A 21,234-nucleotide genomic window follows, 5' to 3' on the forward strand; every position below is an offset into this window, starting at 1 on the left:
GGTGCTAGTGCTGGCTATATTTGACAACTGCTTTTACAGGCTAATACTGATGATTATCTACCATATCTTCCTCAACATTTTTAAAGATCACATTTTAAGCTTACAAGTGATGTGCTGGACTCTATAGTGTAAAACACAGACCCCTATAAAATTCAGCTCACTTTAATCACCTCACTTGTAAAAATATTTTGGGAAGAAAATATTTTGGGACTATAACCTCCCCTTCTAATCCACTTCAGCTACATATATATGTGTGCATATAAGCAAGCTCCCTTCATTTGTTTCTATGAGTTTGTATTTTAGCAGGGTATTTTACTATATTCCTGTATGTAGTTTTCTTTTGTTGTACAATGTCGTGTGGTATGGAAACAGGGCAGGAGCTGTTCCTGTGTTCCCTCCACAGGAGGTGGGGAGAGGCCGGGGAGATAGGGTCGGAAGAGTCTATAGCCACTTGAGCACACTCTTTGGGCCTTGCAGAACCTGGAACTGAACCTGTTATTCCTCAGTCTCAACAATCCTTTGCTGTCTAGCAAATAGCTGTGAAACCAACTGGCCAAGGGTGCGTTCATCCCCCTCTTGGGGCAGGTACATATAGAAGACAGAAGCCTTGCACCACTACCAGTTACTCCATCAGTTCAAGTGGTAGAGGATTGTGCTGTGAACCTTATTATCCCTGCTGATGGCCAGGTTGGGAATTAATATAGTTCCATACTATATATATTTTTTAAAAATATGAAATTACAGTAAAACACCTACATTAGGATGGCAGCTATGTTTATCCTCATCATTCAATGTGAGGCCCTATGCATTATTTACTGCACACCATCCAAAACCTGCACTTAGCACAGATCTAATTTCCCCAAGAGTTTTTCTATAGTGATCTCAAAATAACATCTTAGTTCATTAATGTTTGTAAAGAATGATCTTCACAACCGCTGAGAGAGGTGGGGACATTATCATCCCAATGCTACACTTAGGGGAGTGACGCACAGAGATTAAGGCCAAAATTGTTAACTAGTTTTGGTTGCCCAATCGGAGATGTGTAGGGTCTGATTTTTCAGTGTTCTTAGCATTTTATAGCACTTTGTGTGTTCAGAGCAGAGCTCCCACTGTCCTGAGTTGTAGTTAGGGACGCTCACCCCTTTTGTAAATCAGACCCCAGGCACCCAGAATGGAGGACACATGGTGGCCACCTGTGCACATTTTGGTTTAGGGACTCGCCCAGCATCATTAAGAACTCTGTGGCAGGGGCAGGGATAGAATCCAACTATCCAGGGCAGCATTCAACTGCCTTAACCTTTCTCTTTGTGCAATCCCCTGCCTCATTTCACTACACATCTTTCAACTTCTGCAACAAAATGAGGCAGGATACTATGGACAAAAGCCTCCCTTGCTATATAATCTTTACTCATCACCAGAGCAGATACATTCTGTACAGTGAATGAGGCAGGGCTCCAGTGGGAAAAAACAGTATGTGATCATGTAATTAAAGACCATTATAATGGCTGCATACTGGGGAGGGTCGACTTAAGGTTGCACAGACAACATTAATTCTGGCATTTCTTAGCTTCGGAATGCTCGACTTTGTAACCTTAATGCACTTTTTTAAGTTATATGAAACTGTATCAGAGTTATTCGGTAATAAGCTGCAGTAAACTGGTTTTATTCTTAATTACAAATGTGCACGACAACCTAACAGCGCCTTTGAGTTATTCTCCCACAAGAGTGCAATTGCAAAAATTAATTATGCATCAAACAAAAATTTCAGACTTGAAATTATGAATGGAACCTGGAATTTTCTTCTCACAGCATTAAGTAACAAACCATTAGAGCAATAATCTTTACAAAATTATTTACAAATGCTGAGACGTATTACCTTTGGAAAATCCCAACTTTTGCGTAACAGTTCTTGCAATTTTAGATGTTGTTGCATCACTGTAAAGATACACTTCATCTACACTGTGCCAGTCCACGTGGTTGCGACTCAACTTGAAACTATGAACAGCTGTAGCAAAAAGGAACAAACCTTTAATTTAAAAGTGTTAAAAAAAGATGGCTTTAAAAAGCCAAGTAAGAGATAGATGCACAAAGATATGACTGAACTCTACCTTTACAAATGGACTTAAGTTGAAACCTAAACATTTCTTCTTACCTTTATATTTTGGATCTACCAGTCCATATCAAATGGGTAGTTCCTTTTGGGAATCCTCCCACACACATACCCCTTTTGGGGGGTGGGGGGGGGAGAGGAGAAGGAGAGTAGGGAGGAGAGGCTCCCTAATGCAGAATACCCTCAGCTGAAAGGAAAACATGAATGCTCTCTCTCTCTCTCTCACACACACACACCCACCCCCAAATTGCCCAAGAGCAAAAAGGAAAATTGAGACCCATATCCACAAGGTGAAAGTGTTTGCTGAAAGCTGTACCACTGAGACACTAGGGGGGCTGTGGTGGATGCATCTCTCAAAATAATGCTTGAGTAAGTTGATGCAGTGGTAGGTGTACACTTGTGCTCATAATGTTACACTCATGCTATCTTTTTGTTCTGTTTGTACAGCTTGTAGGCACTATGGGGTAATACAAACAAATAATAATGCTAATAATGAACATTCTTTCCGGGCTCCATTACTAGCAACGAATGTTAACACATGCAGTTGTACTAAGTTTATGAATGTTTTATGCATTTTGTGGGCCAGCGATTGTAAGCTATTCTATTGGGTGTGGGGGAGGGTTATCACTGTTCCTCCAAGAACTGAAAGGGTGGAAAGACTTAGACTTACGAGGACCCCATGAGATAGAAAACATACCAGGATCCACCTATGTGTACAAAAAGCAATAAAAGTTCCTATATGCTTTTTCTGTAATGCTTTTAACCTAAGAATAAATGTATTTTGCTTTGTGAAAGCTGGCTGGTAATTAGTATACATCATTGCAGCCCTTGGAGACAGGTTAACCACAGTTGCTGGACCTGGGTCAGATCTGCTGGGGAAATCACAGAGAGATGCAGAGGGACTGCACCCTGAATCTGGAGAGGAAGAGCGACATGGGTCTCCATCTGAGAGAGGCAACAGCCAGGAAGCCCAAAACCTTGATGAAGACTAAGGGGTTGAGGTGGTGGTGGGGATCAAAGATGCAGTTAATCTGAAACTGGGATATATATAGTGGCAGTTATGACAGTGGGGAATTGCCAGTGAAGTGCCAACAGCAGCGAAAGCAAGTACTATAGAAGGGAAAAGCACAGAGAAAAGTCTCAGTCTTTTCAAGACAGGAACAGCAAAGAGAGAGATGGTAAAATGAGTTATGAACAGCTGAAAAAAGGTTGTCTAATTGAGATATGCAGAGAAAGGCAACTCATCTCTGAAGAAAGGACAAAGGCATAACTAGTCAACTTGCCATACTCTGGAGGACCAGAAAAAAGAATGATGGTCTAGGACGGTGGTGGGCAATCTGCGGTCCATCAGGGTAATCTGATTGCGTGCGTGAGACATTTTGCTGATATTGACCATCCGCAGGAATGGACCCCTGCAGCTCCCAGTGGCTGCAGTTCGCCGTTCCTGGCTAATGAGAGCTGCGGGAAGTGGCGGCCAGCACATCCCTGTGGCCTGCCATTTCCCACAGCTCATGCGGCCGCTGGGAGCTGCGGGAGGCCGTGCCTCAACATCATCAAAATGTCTCACGGCCCACAATCCGATTACCCTGATGGCTGCATGCAGACCACAGGTTGCCCACCACTGGTCTAGGATCACAGGGAACATCCAGCCCACTGTCAGAGTCTCCAGCAGGCGGGGAAAATCTTGGAGACACTAGAAGGGATCAGGGAAGAGGCTGACAGAGACAGTAGCCATGTTCCATCCAGACCGAATGCACCACTTCAGCAGAGATATGGGACAGATCTACAGTTAGAGCAAGAGAAGCTGGATGGGGACACTGTCTGGAAACCCCGCTGCTTGCTGGCAGGAAGCGAGAGAGAGCAGTCTGGGAGAAGCAGCATCAGCACAAGGGGGAGAGAAGGACAAGGAATGTCTACATGAGCTCGAAATGGAGAGACTGCGCCAGTAAAACACCGATCCAGTAGGTGGAACCAGACCCCACGTACCCAGTGGATGGCATAGACTCCAAATTATTTTCTCACTTTAGAGAAGAGAATGATATGAATGTGCTTCCAAATCCTTTTGAAATGGGATATGAATTGAACAAGGTGGGACACAAGGACATGGTATGGTGTCTGGCTCTGCTATTGTCAGGAAAGGCTTTAGACACTTTCACCCATTTGGACAGAGAGGGTGATAGAGATAATGGGCTCTATAAACAAGCTTTCTTGCAAAAGTTTAAATTGACCCCTCTCCCCCACGGGTACAGAAGTTCAGAAAACAGGGGATATGAACTATGATGAGGTTGCAACTTGGATTAGGGGTTATATCAGAAAATGGAGAACTGGTTGTGAGGTTACCACATGCAAGTGATTGATTTCCTTGTTTACACCAGGGATTTAGACTATCGAATAGGTACATGGAAGGATGAAATCAGAGTTAATTCCAGCCTAGACAAGGCCTAGATCTTGCGGTCCTATTCAAGGAAGATACATTTTATGGAGAGGCAAGAGCAATGGCCCTACGCCAAACAAGTACGATTTAGCAATGTCACGAATCCTCAACAAAGAGCCTGGCCTGAACTCAGGCAAAGCAGGTTTTTTATGACAGGTGAAGAGGTGTCCTCTATTTCCTCTTTGAGGCCACTGAAGAGGATTTCTTTCTGCTCTCATGAATTCATTCAGGGAAAGGTTGAACTATTATGCCTTGAACAATTACACTTCAGAGTTTAAGTCAATTACATTACAAGACAGCTACACTGAAATGAGCATTCATGCCCGTTCCTGCTGCATGACTTTTGGTCTCATTGTCAGAGTATGTGGGTATGCCACCTGATGATAAATTAAGTCAGCACAAAGGGGAGCAATGAATTAAAAGAGGATGAAAACATACCCACGATACAAAACTGCTCTACAGACAAATAAGTGAAACTATAGAGTTGCTTTGGATTGGTGATTCCAAAGCACAGAAAAATAAGTTTTAATCTGACACTAGACAAACAGAAGCACTAATATTTTTAAGTGGCAGAAAAACCAAAGAGGAGGTATGTGGATTTAGAGTGATCTTTGGCATGTGTAAAAGGCCACTTTATATAATCACTGAAATGATACTTCCATTTAAAGTTAGTCACTGTAATCTTAGGACTCCATGCTCACTTTGTTTCCAAGATCAGGGATGAGACCGTGTCCAAGGATCTCTGCTTGGAGTTGAGAAGGGAAAGGAGGGCTCCATGCCATACTTCTCCTTCATGACATCACAGAATTCCCTGTGTGCGGGCTGTGGCTCTGAGTTGGAAGGAGGTTAGGAGGACTGGGAACAGAGGCAGACAACTTTCCTATGTGTATCTGTGGAATTTTTCCCTCCCCAAAATCCATGATCACAGTAGTGTATATTTATTTCATACCAAGTCTGCAAGAACTGATGCTGCTTCCCAGTTCATGCTGTGGAACATCATACTGAAGTGAGTCCCTGGGGAAGCTGGGGATCAACTTGGAAATGTGGCCCCTGCAAACGCCATTATGTTCAGGCACTGTAGCAAGCTGGGATCTGGGTTAGGCAGCAGTGCAGTGGCAAGGCACCTGTTGTGGAAGTTCCTTGCTTTTGGTCAAATGGTGGCCTGGGCTGGCAGAATCCTTGACCTCTTCCTGGGACCAAACCCTGCCCTCCTAATGGCAGGATTCCACAGCAACTCCACAAGTTTCCATTAACCTACTTGGGTTATGGAGAATGGGGACCCCAACATTTACTGCTACATTATTCTCCAAAAAAGTATAGACTGAATGGCACCTTGTTTGCTTCCCAGCTGTCAAAGAGCAATTAAGAGCCACACATACATGTATTGTAAAAAGCAAGCAAAAAATGAAAATTTCTCTCTGCATATTTAGCATTGGATATAAAAAACTCATGTTAAAGATTGGGGCCTATTTTCGCCACGAGCAGCATGTAGAACTACCACTGACATTCACTAGAATTGTCTGAGTCCACCATGTGAAAATACAGTATATTCCCTTATGTCTGTTGAGTTCAAAGTTAAATACCTTTTAAATGAAATATTTGAAAAGCATCTGCTCATCTTGCACTTGCTAACCAGAACCAAAGCGTAAAATTTACTGCATTTTACTTCCGCAGCAAAAATCTACAAAAATCAACCCAGATAACTGCAATTCCTGAAGTGCTGTAGCAATTAATGTAACAATTGTGCAAAAAGGAAACGCTCTTTGGTCAGATCTAGTATCCAAAGGAGGACGACCCTTTAACAAATTTACTTTTAATCTTTATCTCTACATGTTCACACATTATATATTTATTTTTTAAAATGTTTCATTTTGGAACTTTTGTGGATAATAGTAACACAGGCTAAAATCTCTGCAGTTTTATTTTTAAAGAAACAAAAGCGTTGCCAATCAACCTAAAAAGACTACTGGTTCTTAAGTAAATAGGGCTGTTCTACATTGTTCACATTATTTACATTATACCTCAATTTATTCCTTGGCATATCAAGTTGTCAGTGTCACAATATACCACCTTAACATCCACTTTTAATTCAAATGCACTGAAGATCACAACTGCACATGCTTGAGTAAACCAAGTGTTACTATTAGAGTTATATTTCTTGTATATAAGTAAAAATGCAGGACAACAGTACAATTATTAAATGATTACAGATCCAATCCCACAAAGATTTACTCGTGCTTTATTTACTGAAGCAAGTAATCCCAAAAGACTTTTTGAAGTTAATAGGCCAACCTTTATGCTCCTCAGTTTCCCCATTTTTAACATGGGAATCCTTGCTTATCTTTGTAAAGAGCTTTGAGTCCCATTGATGAAAAGTGGTACACAAGAGCTAAATATGAACAGCTTGCTTTCAGAGATTTTCATTTTGGACTCAGTTAAGGAAAACACAATTAAACAAGTCAGAAGGGCAATATTTTTATGTGCCAAATGATATAGTCTTTTGGGTCAGACATACTTAAACACATCGATATCCAGGGTCACCCAGATCTAGGAGACTACTGGGACAAGTCACAATAACTTCACAGCTAACATCTAAATTTAAACTGTAGGTCTAGGGTGGGATTTTCAAACTCACTCAGTGTAGGGCTAACTCTGCTCCCCCTAAAGCCAACAGGATTTTACCATTGGCTTCAAAAGGAGCAGAATTAAGCCAATGCTGAGTGGGACTTTTGAAAACCTACCCCTAATCACTAATGGTTCTTCAGGATCCATCCTGTTTATGAAGTGCACTGATTTACATCATGTGAGTTCAATTACTTAAATTCCAAGTTTCTTTTTCTGAGGAATAATGTCCTGATACCATGTGCAACAGCCTACCCTTTCTCTTTCAATTGCCTGAAGCCTCACTTCAGATCAGTGCTGACTCCCATTGCAAAATATTAATTTAATAAAGAAAAACATACATACAGTGCAACTAAGTGAAAAAACACACAGAAATCTACATTTTAAAATGTCAAAAACAATTTAAAAAATGAGAAAGACACGATGCATGTTACACAAAAAAGTGATCACACAAAAAAGCAACCTCTTAATTCTATATAGTGTCAGCTTTTCTTTCCTTTAGCTCCTAGTTCTTCTAACAATTTATCTCTAGGTCATATCTACTTGTGATTGTAAGCTCTTTGGTGCAGGGACTCTGTCTCTCTGACTGAAAAGCTCCATACATACTAACAGTGCTGCAAAAATAAATAATGCTTAATTTTTTCATAATTGTCACAAACACTGTAACAAAGTGTTAGCACAAATATCCGACGAAGTGGGTATTCACCCACGAAAGCTCATGCTCCCAAACGTCTGTTAGTCTATAAGGTGCCACAGGATTCTTTGCTGCTTTTACAGATCCAGACTAACACGGCTACCCCTCTGATACTTGACACAAATATATTGTTAGTTTCTACTTTTCTCTAAGAGTCACAATGCTTCTACTTTTCCTCAAGATTCAAAATGCTTTTTCTTCCCCTTCCGAGGGAAGATGACATAAGTATGATGCAAGAACTGGAAGCACAGAGATCTAACACATTTCACTGAAATATACAAGCTACAATTTAAAGCTTCCTAAGCCAGGAGGAAACTACAAGAAAGAAATCTACAATTACTGTACCTTGGGAACGCTTTCGTTTAAGACATGCAGCATCTGTACTCTCCTTATATCCTCTCCATTTGAACAGAGAAGGGAGGGAGAAGGGAGGGAGGTGGTAGACAACTAAAAGTAAAAACACTGAGCTTCAAAGTAAAATTTAAAAAAGGGGCATCATTTCTCTTTTCATTAGTATCATTATCACTGAAATGAATGGTCAGATTTGGAAAATATTACTCAAAAATACTGCAAGCACATAATTTTTTTAAAATGGATTTTGTAATAAAAATGTCAATTCATCTTAGCCAAATGTTATTTCTTCAGTTCTCATAAAACAAACATTCATATCATCCTGGGTATGGCACATCTAACACCATCAGTAAAAGACAAACCATGCCACAATACGATTATCAACTCACTCAGTGCCTTTGCACTAGCATGTACAAAAACAAAATGTATATTCGTGCAATGGGTAGTATGCAGGAATCTTAAAGGTAATCTGTAAACAATAAAAAAGTTAGTAACTTCAAGGACAGCTACTGGATGCCTCCCTCAGTAGCATGAGGATATGGTCACCAGAAGTTAGGCTAAAATATCCCACTGTTTCCCTGTTTTGTAGGTCTGTAAACAGTTGCCTCTCACACAGTCAGCCCAGCATACACTCTGCTTGAGATATCCCTTCCATTCCTGAACAGCACTGGAGTTTTCTCATGGTGGTAAGGCAAGTCTGTCATTTTTGTAAGGTTTTCAATAGTCTTGTTTCATTCCTTCTAGGATATAAAGCAAGACTATTGAAAAGAAAACCCCGGGACTACTTTGCAACATTTGATGGACTTACCTTACCCTCATAAGGAGGCACCAGTGCTGTTCAGTTATGGAAGGGACACCCTGAGAGGAATGAAAGTTACAGTATCCCACCAGGCGGAAAGTTAGGTGATCTGGAAGAAACTGCTCTCTCACACCTGTGAAAAAGGAAAACAATAGTACCTTAAAGGTCAGTTTTGATTAACTGCTCTTGTATTTATTTGGGGCTTCCAGCAGCTAGTCTGAAAGTGAGGCTCTCCCCCAAAATTGACTGTGTAAAAATGGCATCTTCTTACTCAGTACAACTGTTCTGTGCATATTCATTCAGTCATATCTTCTTTCTTTAGTGACTAAGGGCCAGTCTATATGGTATCTCAGTCCACACTAGCTGGGGCGTAAATTCTAGTGCACACTAGTGTGTTGTGCACTAGTCGGTGTGGACCCTGCTAGCACACACTAAAAGTTCCCTACCACACGTTAACTTAGTACTGCTTGAACCAGGACTACATTAACTTGCACTAAGGAACTTTTAGTGAGTGCCAGCAGGATCCACAGGGGTCAGCAAATGTGCTAGATGCTGGTGTGCACTAGAATTTACACCCCAGTTAGTGGGGACAAGCCTTAAGGAATCTTTCCCTTTTATTAAAGAACCCTTTTAGCTCCAGAAAGCCAATATGCCTAAGAATATGTGATTAAATTCTGACAATGAAATGGATTCTCTATTCTGGTTCCTGAATCAACAAACTCACTACGTTACAACTGAAGGGACAGGTAAAACTTCCACAACCCTACTGAAAACAATGGGCCTCATTCCTCCTTTCACGTAGATCAGTATAAACTGGGAGGTCGTCCACTATTTGAAGAGTGTTACAGAAGTGTAAAGGGCTGCACTTGTGTAACTGAAGAGAGAATTTGATCTGTAGTCTGTCACTGCCTGGTGATTATACACTAGTCAGGAAATGCCTGGTTTTACTTTCCCAGGTTGAATTTGCCAGGCTGGCAATTAATCAAAAAATCCTCCTTTAAAAAAAATAAATTAGGGATGTCAAGTAATTAAAAATTTTTGATTAATCACACGATTAAAAAAAGTTAATCGTGATTAATCGTGCTGTTAATAATAGAATACCATTTATTTAGATATTTTTGGATGTTTTCTACATTTTCAAAGATAATGATTTCAATTACAACACAGAATACGAAGTGTATGTACAGTGCTCAGTTCATATTTTTTTATTACAAATATTTGCACTATAAAAAACAAAAGAAATAGTATTTTTCAATTCCCCCATTGCAAGTACTGTAGTGCAATCTCTTTATCATGAAAGCTGAATTTACAAATGTAGAGTTATGAAAAAAACTCAACCCTGCATTCAAAAATAAAACAATGTAAAACTTTAGAACCTGCAATTCCACTCAGTCCTACTTCTTGTTCAGCCAAGTTTGTTTACATTTGCAGGAGATAATGCTGCTTGCTTCTTGTTTACAATGTCACCTGAAAGTGAGAACAGGTGTTCTCATGGCACTGTTGTAGCCGGCATCACAAGATATTTACGTGCCAAATGCCCTAAAGAGTCACATGTTCCTTCATGCTTCAGCCACCATTCCAGAGGACATGTCCATGCTGATTAAGGGTTCTGCTCGATAACAATCCAGAACAGTGCAGACCGATGCAAGTTCATTTTCATTATTTGAGTCAGATGCCACCAGCAGAAGGTTGATTTTCTTTTTTTGGTGGTTCGGATTCTGTAGTTTCTGCATCGGACTGTTGCTCTTTAAGACTTCTGAAAGCATGCTCCACACCAAGTCCCTCTCAGATTATGGAAGGCACTTCAGATTCTTAAACCTTGGGTTGATGCTGTAGCTATCTTTAGAAATTTCACATTGGCATTTTCTTTGTGTTTTGTCAAATCTGCAGTGAAAGTGTTCTTAAAAGAAACAACATGTGCTGGGTCATCATCCAAGCCTGCTATAACATGAAATATATGGCAGAATGCAGGTAAAACAGAGCAGGGGACATACGATTCTCCCCCAAAGAATTCAGTCAAGTGTAATTAACACATTTTTTTTTAAATGAGTGTCATCAGAATGGAAGCATGTCCACTGGAATGGTGACCAAAGCATGAAGGGGCATACAAACGTTTAGCATATCTGGCATGTAAATACCTTGCAATGCCAGCTACAAAAGTGCCATGTGAACGCCTGTTCTCACTTTCAGGTGACGTAAATAATAAGCAGGCAGCATTATGTCCCATAAATGTACACAAACTTGTTTGTCTTCGCGATTGGCTGAAGAAGTAGTAGGACTGAGTGGACTTTTAGGCTCTAAAGTTTTACATTGTTTTGCTTTTGAGTGCAGTTATGTATCAAAAAACCCCCTACATTTGTAAGTTGCACTTTCATGATAAAGAGATTGCACTATAGTACAGTGACTCCTCACTTAAAGTCATCCTGGTTAACATTTTTTCGTTGTTACGTTGCTGACCAATTAGGGAACATGCTCGTTTAAAGTTGCACAATGTTCCCTTATAACTTTGTTTGGCAGCCGCCTGCTTTGTCCACTGCTTGCAGAAAGAGCAGCCCGTTGGAGCTAGCTGATGGGGGCTCAGAACCAGGGTGGACCGGCAGACCCCCATCAGCTCCCTGTGTGGCAGCCGGCCAGCAGGCTATCAATTGCCAGCAGTTCAACTGTCCTTCCCCACACTGCCATGTGCTGCTCCTGCCCTCTGCCTTGGAGCTGCTCCTGGGAGCCTCCTGCTTGCTGTGCAGAGGTGGGGTGGGGAAAGAGAAGGGCTAATATCAGGGTGTCCCCCTCCCCCCTGCTTACCCCATCTCCATAGAGCAGGAGGGACCATGACAGGGCTCAGGATGGAGGGAGCTTGCTGGCAGCAGCTGCTGTCTCAACGTGCTGATCTACTTAAAAAGGCAATGTACTTAGAGTGGGGTCAGCGTACTTAAAGGGGCAATGCAAATCTCTCGCTCACACACACACAGGGGTGTCTCTCTGTCTGCCATGCTGTCTCCCCTCCCTCCATTTGTGCTGCCTTGTACATTGTGAGGCTACATTAACAATGTGTTAACCCTTGAGGGCTCAGCCGAGTGCTAGTTCATCATTTAGCAGTAAGAGCAGCAAGAGTCCTGTGGCACCTTATAGATTAACCGATGTATTGGAGCATGAACTGTCGTGGGTGAATACCCGCTTCGTCGGATGCATGTAGTGGAAATTTTCAGGGGCAGGTATACATATGCAAGCAAGAAGCAGGCTAGAGAAAACGAGCTTAGTTCAATCAGGGAGGATGAAGCCCTCTTCTAGCAGTTGAGGCTGAGGTTGATGGTGGGGTGGAAGCTGTTGAAATCATGCTGGATTTTCCAGAAGGAGACCTGGAAAAATTCAATCTCCCTGGACACACAGTAGCAGATTTAAAGGTAGCCATCCTGCAGCAAAAAAACTTCAGGACCAGACTTCAAAGAGAAACTGCTGAGCACACAAGTGTGTGTGTGTCTTTTGTCTGGTGAAAAAAATTTCCCTGGAACCTAACCCCCACTATTTACATTAAGTCTTATGCGGAAATTGGATTCTCTTAACATCATTTTGCATAAACTCGCATTTTTCAGGAAAAACTACAACGTTAAGCGAGGAGTTACTGTATTTGTATGAGGTGAACTGAAAAATGTCATCATTTTTAAAATGCAACTATTAGTAATAATAATATTAAGTGAGCACTGTACACTTTGTATTCTGTGTTATAATTGAAATCAACATATTTGAAAATGTAGAAAAACATCCAAAATATGTAATAAATTTCACTTGGTATTCTATTGCTTAGCAGTGCAATTAAAACTGTGATTAATCAGAGTAAGTTTTTTTAATCATGATTAATTTTTTTGAGTTAATAGCATGAGTTAACTGTGATTAATCGACAGCCCTAAAAAAAAGTTTCTGATCTGATCAATCTGATCTGGATTTACTGACGCAAACAAACAAGGTAGCCCACAATGCAGTTTTTACAGAGTCAGTTATTGGAGTACAGCTGCATTTTAAACATGCAAGCGCATAACAAAAACAAATACATAGTAAGTGAAGGTTTCCAACATGAAACTCACTCAATTTCAAAAACAGTAAATTTCAAAATTCATTTAAATGAATAAGATCTATGCTAAACTACCTCAGAGTGATTTTCAGAGTGATTTTCTGACCTACGAAGAAAGGTTGAAGAAAAAAAAAACCAGGCGTGTTTAATCTGGAGAAGAGAAGATCAAAGGGGTACATGATAACAGTCTTCAAGTACGTAAAAGATTGTTACCAAGAGGAGGGTGATAAATTGTTCTCCTTCTCCATTGAGAACAGGACAAGGACTAACAAGCTTAAATTGCAGTAAGCAAGATTTAGGTTAGACATCAGGAAAAGTTTCCTAACTGCAAGGGTATTTAAGCACTGGAACAAATACCTAGCAAGATTGTGGAATATCGGTCATTGGCAGTTTTTAAGAGCAGGTAAGATAAACACCTATGAGGGAAGGTCTACATAATACTTCGTCCTGCCTCAATACAGGGGGTTGGACTAGATGACCTATTGAGGTTCCTTCCAGCCTTACATTTCTGTGATTCTAATTTATGAGGCTTAAGAAAGAAGGAAATCCCACCATGGGCAGGTTATTCCATTAGGGGGTTTCCTGCACCTCCCTCTAAAGCATCCAGTACTTGCCACTGCAAGAGACAGGAAACCTGACTAATGGACTATACCCTGATCTAGCAAAGCAATTCTTACTTGCCCAAGACCTAACATTGATATGTCTTAAAGGTCCTGCATAATTCATGGTTATTTTCCTTGATGGGGGATTGGAATCCAGGATCAGAACTAAGGAAAGGGATAACTTGACTTAGGCTTCCTCCTCCTACAGAGTGGGACATTCCCCTGAAGGGAAAACACAGAACTAAGAAAGACACTGATATGAGAGTAACACTTGGACTATGGCTCTAGGTATTATGCCCTTCACAACTGGTGCATATGGAACCCACTGCAATGACTTTCTGCAACACAGCAAATATGAATACATTTGCTCTCCTTGGCACTTTTTAGGGGGTTCACATCTACTGGGATTATTCATATCTAAAGAGAGAGAGAGCAGCATCACTTGGCAAATACTTAAGCAGTGTAATTCTACTCCAAGTGCTGCACTGGGGGATTGCAGAAAAATGGAGTGAGAAACATCTTATAAACTATTGGTTTATTTTCTACAGAGGATCAGCTGGGCAATGGCAACAGAAGAGAAGATGAAATGGTAGAGAGGCTGTGCCTCAGTCAGTAGGCTAAAAGATACCACAGGCTGTCCCAGGGTTTTCAAGCCAAATTAGGGAGAAAAAGTTGCCTCTAAAATGAAAGCAGTTAAAAGGAACTAAACAACTTCCTGACTACAGGGAGGGAGGGGGATTTCTGCCCTGAAATTCTTCAGCCTACAGTCACCTTCTGCATATGGCTGGGGCCAGCTCCAATAGTATAATCTGGATTACTGATGTCTGGTACACAAACAATGTGCTTTTTTTATAATATAGGTTAGTTTTTAAATATAGATTAATAGTCCATAGTATATGTTGTGAAAGTAATTGTCTCACTATTCTGCTATTAAATCTTTGCTGAGAATTTAGGACTTCTGTTGCTGATTTGTGTTAGCATCAGCAAATTTCTACAGTGCTCTCAATAAACAGTACAGCTATGAGTGATCATTAGAGGTCTAGTCTACCATCAGTTAGTATTAATGGGAGCTACATATGAGCCTTGAGAGGATAAAAGACTGCTTATTGTAGCACACTATTATATCAATTGTAGCAGACGTATATAAAACATTTAATGAATTTATACACAATATACCACTTTCCCAATTAACTACTCAGGGGAACACTTCCAAGCACAGGGCCACTTTCTGTAATTTCTGTCCAAAGTATTTTTAAATGTATATTTTAAAAAAAGTTTAACAGTAAAGTTGTCAAAAACAAAAAACCCTAAAGCCCTATTTAATTAATTTATATTTTGAAGCCCCTGTACTTGCAGTCCTTGGTTTAATGGGAACCTGACAAATAGTGGCAAGCAAGGACAAAAACTAGAAAGTTAAGAATACTGAATATTTGTTGTGCTGTACTTACCCAGAGCAACTGATTCTACTGTCGGTGGTAATTAGTTCAACAACAGTAATTTCAGCAGGGTGATCTTAAAAATGTGAAATGAGTTTGACTCACAACCTTGAGAAACATTAGCTCAGTGTTCTCAGCCTGGTCATTAAAATACAAGGATTTCCATCACAAAAGCAACACACACAATTTAATGCAACTGCAAACTACTCTGATAAAGTCCTGGATTGAGCCAGAATGAAAAAGGAAATATCTGATCTGTGAAAATGATGCTCCCTTCAGGGCAGAATTAAGGTAACTGGCTGGAATTTTAGAGCCAGTTTAGACTGAGGTCATCAGCACTTTTCTTGACCCATGGACAGAAAACTTTAGTTTCAAGTGAGACTTTCAGATGCAATAAAAAGCCACAACGTGAAATGAGGCAAAATGGGCATATGACAAGAAATTCACCCAGGAGTTTAGTTTTACATAGAATGCTGTGAATGGTACCATTTTTGTGATTCAGTAATAAATCCTAGAACCATCAAGCTACATTGAAAAATGGGAAAAGCAACCTGAGCAAATAATTGCTAGTCGCCATGCAAGATCACAGAATACACCAAACATTCATATTAATAGAAATCTGTTTCACAACCACAGTAATACAAACAAATAATAATGGTATGAACAGTCCAGGCAATATCTTACCCTCTTTCCCATCTACAGGTTTTGATACTTCCATATCGAAGTTCTCTTGCATTTGTTGGCCTCTGAAACAATTGAGATGTTCTTGTTCTATTAGATTACTTTCTTCTTCTTCTAATGGCTGCCATGTACCATCAATAAACCACTGCCCACGCATTACAGGGATTTTATCAGTTTCTAAAAAGCAAAACAGGAGGGATTTAGCATTCAACATACCAGAAATTGGTACTAAATAAGTAAAAGAATTTGAATTTTGTTACGTTTTGATGACAATCTAACGTCACAGTTGGAACCCTTAAAGTGGTAACTGCTGTTGACTTATTACTAAAAAGTAACCTTTCCTTTGGTGCCCAATTCAATATTTTTAAATAGTCCAATTTACATGCTGGCAAGAAGCTGATTTTTAGGGATTTCTTCAGTATGGAAGCCAGAGAGTCTATTAAAACATAAAACTGCATTCTCACTAAGGGCCAAATTTTTAGTCTCATTCCAAACTCTAAATATGCATGTAACTATTTGTATTTACAAAATGAATAGCTGGGCATTCATCTTCCTAGTTTGCACTCAAAACATCAGAGGCCTGTGCTGAAAGTTTGCACCCAAGTGTATCCTAATAGTCATTAGTGGCTGTTGCTCAATGTAAGTGGAGGATCTGCAGGTAGCAATCTGCAACCCCTTCCCATTTGCAAGCTAATATTATATTCAAAGTGAAAAAGTGCACACTGTAGTCAGAGGTGTCACCTTGAAGCATTTCAGTGGAGGACAAAGGAGTTGGTGGAGAAGTGGGAAGCAAAACGTGCATCCTCTCCCTCTCTCAAAATGAAGAGCTGGGACACTTTTACATAAAGGGCCCAGTGGGAGAACACAGTTTTTATTCCTTTATGACCATTGTGCTGTTCTCTCCTATTCCCAAATCATTCACCTTAAATCTCTCTTACCCTTTCATCACTCCTACACTCTCTCTCTTTCGGACACCTACACCTCCTCTACATCCAGGCTCAGGACTCTTCCTCCTCCTACCTCACACCCATCAACATCAAGCTCCAACACCCCACTCTCCCTCTGTTCAGAACGCGCCTTCTCCCCCCAACACACACACGCTTAATGGGGATGGAAAAGCAGGAAGAAAAGCTGAAAAGAGCATATTCTCCTTCCTCGTGGCTCAACTGATGTAGTGCCACAAAAGCCTATATTCCTGGCTCTGTGCCTCCTCCTTTTGTGCCTTCCATCTAATGTACTGCTGAGCCAGAAGTCCTTGGTGGAAGTCAGTTGTCCTGTAGTCATGGGGTTCGAGTAGACCACACCTCACCAGAAGTCCCTCAGAGGAACCTGGTGAGCCATTGATTTCTTACAAAAGGTAGGCTCTAAAGACGGGAGCTAAGAAAACAACTGGGGCATACATAGCATGTGTATATACAGCCAAACAAATTTAGACATGTTCTGTATGTCTGGGAGCTAAGAACGCTAGACAATGACAAGGCGTTTTTCAGAAGGAGACTAACAAAGAACTTGGCTTCATTATTGAAAAGAGCCAGGCCCCCCCAGAAAGAGAGATTTTTTGGGAGAATGGAGAAAGCAGTTCTCGTCTGGACAATTTGTCAACAGCTCGGGGGAAATGAAAAGAAACAAATGGAGGCACAGACAAGGAATGTAAGGTTATCACCACTAAGTTTTCCCCTTTGTCATTAGGAGTTCGAACAAACTGTAGTAAGGTCCTCTGCAGAACTTGCCCACATGAGAATAAGGCAGATGTTCTATATTTTATTCTTTGTTTTTACCAGTATTTTCTCCTTTTTGTTTACAAGATACTGCTTAGTTTTTCTGAGCTTTCCATCTAACAATACACACACTGCATAGAGGTATAATCCTTACAAGTTCATGGGAGAACCAAGAGGGCTAGAGCTCTCAAGCATTCTAATACAATCGCTATATAGCGCATACCTGTTTGCACTACACTGGAAAAGCTATTTGAAAAACATTTTCACAGGAGGTTCACCAGAGGGAGAAGCTGCTTCCAGAGCATCCTGAATGGCCACCACCTTCCTGTCTCCCTGTAGCAGGGACGTAACGGGAGGGGGAAAGGAAAGGGGAAGAAATGCAGCTACAGCCACTTTGGGAGCAGAGCTTCAACTGGTTCTGGAGCAGCTTGGTATAGCTGGGGTGGATGGGTGGTGATCCTGGGCTCTTGAGGCAGTCAGGGTACTAGGGTGGCCTGCAGTGTTAGGAGTGTGTGGGATAGCTTAGCACAGCTGGGGGGTGGGTAGAGCAGAGGGCCTGCAGCAGCTGGAGGATTAGTGACGGGAGCTTGTTGCAGGTGGCCTGGGAGGAGCCTAGGGCTACAGTTAGCTTCCCTCACTTGGTGCTGCCAGCTGCTGAAGACGCAACAAGATAAACCTCTTAAGATGCCTGCAGAATATGCATCACAGAGTCCACTAGTGGCTAGGAGAACTGCAGGTAGCTCTGTAAGGCAGCAACAACCCTGTAGGTCCCAATTCCTCACCACAGACAAAACTCCTTCCCAAAACTCAGGCTCCAGACAACACAGGCCTCGCTCACCCCCAGGTTCCCCCAGACGCTAGATATTCCCCCCCCAGTCCCAGCACACACTAGCTAAACCCCTTCCAGGGCTCCCCAAAAACTCCCCAACTGCTGATGCTCCCAAACGCTGCTCCCCTTCTCACCAGAGCCCAGCTCTCTCTGCTGCTTCCCATTCTGCCTCTCTGTCACCCGTTACGCATAGAGCACAGCTTGTGAGTCAAGGCAGGCAAGGCTGACAATGTCATTCAGAAAACAAAAGCAGCAGACAACTCAAAAAGTTTCATCAAACTTATGGTTGCACAGCTCAGAACAGTTATTCTGTGTAAGGATCAAAAGTTGCTACATCCGAGATATTTTGTGTGAGAGAGAGAAAGAGAGAGAGATTTGTGAGGAATCTGGTTAACTATAGGAAGACAAAAAAATGTGAGGAAAACAACAATTTCTAATTTTTAAACATCTGCTCTGCAAAAGATAGTAAATATTTCATTTGACATGCAAAATTCAGTTGTCCTATGAAAAGTTATTGTGCCATGTCTGGACTATAAATTCAGTCATTAAAAGTGTGAAATAAAGTTTGCATTTAAACAGGATCAAAAATGCCTTTAACTATGGAGTCACCAACCACCACCTCCACAATACAAGACTAGGGTGGGGAGCAAAAAGTGAATTTCAGCTAGTGGTGCCTCATGAAGCACTTATTCATTTTAAGCTGTGCTGTATTCCCCTATATTTTACACCTGTCAAATATATGTTTCATGATGGAATTAATTTGTACACACCCGGTAAGGCTGCAACAAAGGAATGTGTGGGGTAAAACTGAATTCACATGATGTGTGGGTGTTCATGAGAGAATACATTGTTGATCGAAACCAAGATGCAACTATTCCACGCATAAATCTTTACAAGAAATTCTTTTCAATTCTTCACTAAGTACTCTGATTAGATTACACTCCTTCCATAGCTTCTTAAAACTGTACATACTTTAAAGCTGTCATCAGAACAAGTGATTCCAAATTTTACATTACAGATTAAATAACTAAAACACCTGCTTTCAATTTTTAAGGACCCCAAATTTTTCAACTGTAATTTTCCTGCCCACAAATCTTCAAAACCTAAATTTTAAAATAAAAAGTTTAATTTTAACATTTTCAAACCCTTCCTGACAGAATTTCTCTTGGGGGTGCTTTGCTGCTGCTGGCTGTAACATTCAACAGCAGTACCCAGGCTATTGATGGGGCAGTGTCCCCCTCACAGAATCTTAGTCAAGAAGGTGAGACTAGTTTTGAACAGCCAACATTTGATTTTAAAAAGTTGTTAAGGTGGCTTAATTTTGAAGGAAACCAACCATATTTCAGGTTCCATGTATGGAACGGGCATGAGTTCATGTGAGAGTGTAACATTAAGTAAATATTCTATCTAAAAACACGTACAGACCCAAAGATGCTTTTTTGGTAGAGTAGGATTGTTGACTATGATTAGAGTAATTACATTCTGCCTCCCTAAAGACCCAGTGAAGTTTCAAATGGAAGCAGTATGCTTCCTTTCTTCCTCTAAACTGCTGTGCAATACAGCTATACCCATACTACCCTGAGCTGTAATCTTGTCAGATTTCACAAGGTTTGGTCAGTACTTCAGTGAGAGACCTGGAATGAAAATCGAGATGGTACAGGAAATCAGTCAGTAAGTGGCAGTTTTCCTTCCGTGTCTGTAATGACATTATCCTACCACTGTATTAGGGAACACTGACTTTCAGATGAGAAACAACCAACCTGGTGAACATTTTTGATCACTGAATATTCTAAGGGACTTCTCACAAAAGTAGAATGTTTGGTAAAGCTGATGTGAACAGTTTTTCATTAACATTTGTATTTAAATTTTCTTCACTGATACACCCATTACTGTAGTATAAGAAATGTTTAGACATGGACTTTAGTCCTGGTCAAATTCTAGTATGGATTATGATGTTCTACTAACCTAAAATCTCCCTGCACTTTCAGTTATACACCACAGTCTTAATTTCCTGCCTTTAAACTAGAGTGTAATAAATCCTGGATACTGCTAATCAGTGGTCATGTTCTGCTCCCAAAGACTGCATTTCAGTAGCGAGTGGAGGATTAAGCAATTACGTTGGGTCAATTAGAGGACCAAAGGAGGTAAGGTTGGGAAAACATTTTTGATCGGCTCTAATGGTCTTGGCGAGGCTGTGACTATGTCTTAGAGCTACGCTCCTGGCTCTGAATGCCAGAGTTCCTGGATTGAAATTCCATGGATGCTTTGGTTGCTGGGATACATCTAATTCCCCTTTAATTGTGGTTTGTGTTATGAAGTAGATCAGATTAGATGATCAAAAGCTACCTGTCTTGCCTCAAAAATCTATGAAATGTCTAGAAAGTTTTGTAAATTGCACTTAAAAATTAGGATAGGCACAAAAAAATTAAATAAAAAAAAAGTTTAGTTTTCACCTATGTATGGTGAAATCCCAAAACTTCCATTTCAACCTCATAATTGTTTCAAGTGAATTCTTCATCTTAATTTTTTTACTTTCACAGAGGGAGGAAGGGAGAGGGGGGCCTGACGCCATGTACCTAGAACCACCCACGACACTGTTTTTGCCCCATCAGGCATTGGGATCTCAACCCAGAATTCCAATGGGCAGCGGAGCCTGCGGGATAGCTACCCACAGTGCAATGCTCCGGAAGTTGACGCTAGCCTCAGTACTGTGGATGCAGTCCGCCGACTTAATGCACTTAGAGCATTTTGTGTGGGGACACACACAATCGACTGTATAAAAATGATTTCTAAAAAACGACTTCTATAAATTCGACCTGATTTCGTAGTGTAGACATACCCTTAGACACTTGAAAATTTCAACCTACAATTTCTACTATATTATCTGGATATGCT

The 21,234-nt window shown here is 40.8% G+C and overlaps 1 protein-coding gene across 3 annotated transcripts in view; it reads right to left on the reverse strand.

The window, feature by feature from the left end:
* The window catches only part of DDHD1 (DDHD domain containing 1), an 88,699-nt gene that overhangs the window by 57,385 nt on the left and 10,080 nt on the right, over positions 1-21,234 (reverse strand). For 2 of the 3 annotated variants that reach the window (XM_045016363.1, XM_045016365.1), the window contains exons 2-4: positions 15,796-15,969; positions 8,206-8,307; positions 1,877-2,005 (exon numbers count right to left, since the gene is read on the reverse strand). In XM_045016363.1, the coding sequence (XP_044872298.1) occupies positions 1,877-2,005; positions 8,206-8,307; positions 15,796-15,969 (405 nt within the window). The remainder of the gene's footprint in view (positions 1-1,876; positions 2,006-8,205; positions 8,308-15,795; positions 15,970-21,234) is intronic. The other variant, XM_045016364.1, reaches the window with a different exon arrangement.

Source organism: Mauremys mutica, chromosome 4, assembly GCF_020497125.1.
Source record: "Mauremys mutica isolate MM-2020 ecotype Southern chromosome 4, ASM2049712v1, whole genome shotgun sequence".
Lineage (NCBI taxonomy): Eukaryota > Metazoa > Chordata > Testudines > Geoemydidae > Mauremys > Mauremys mutica.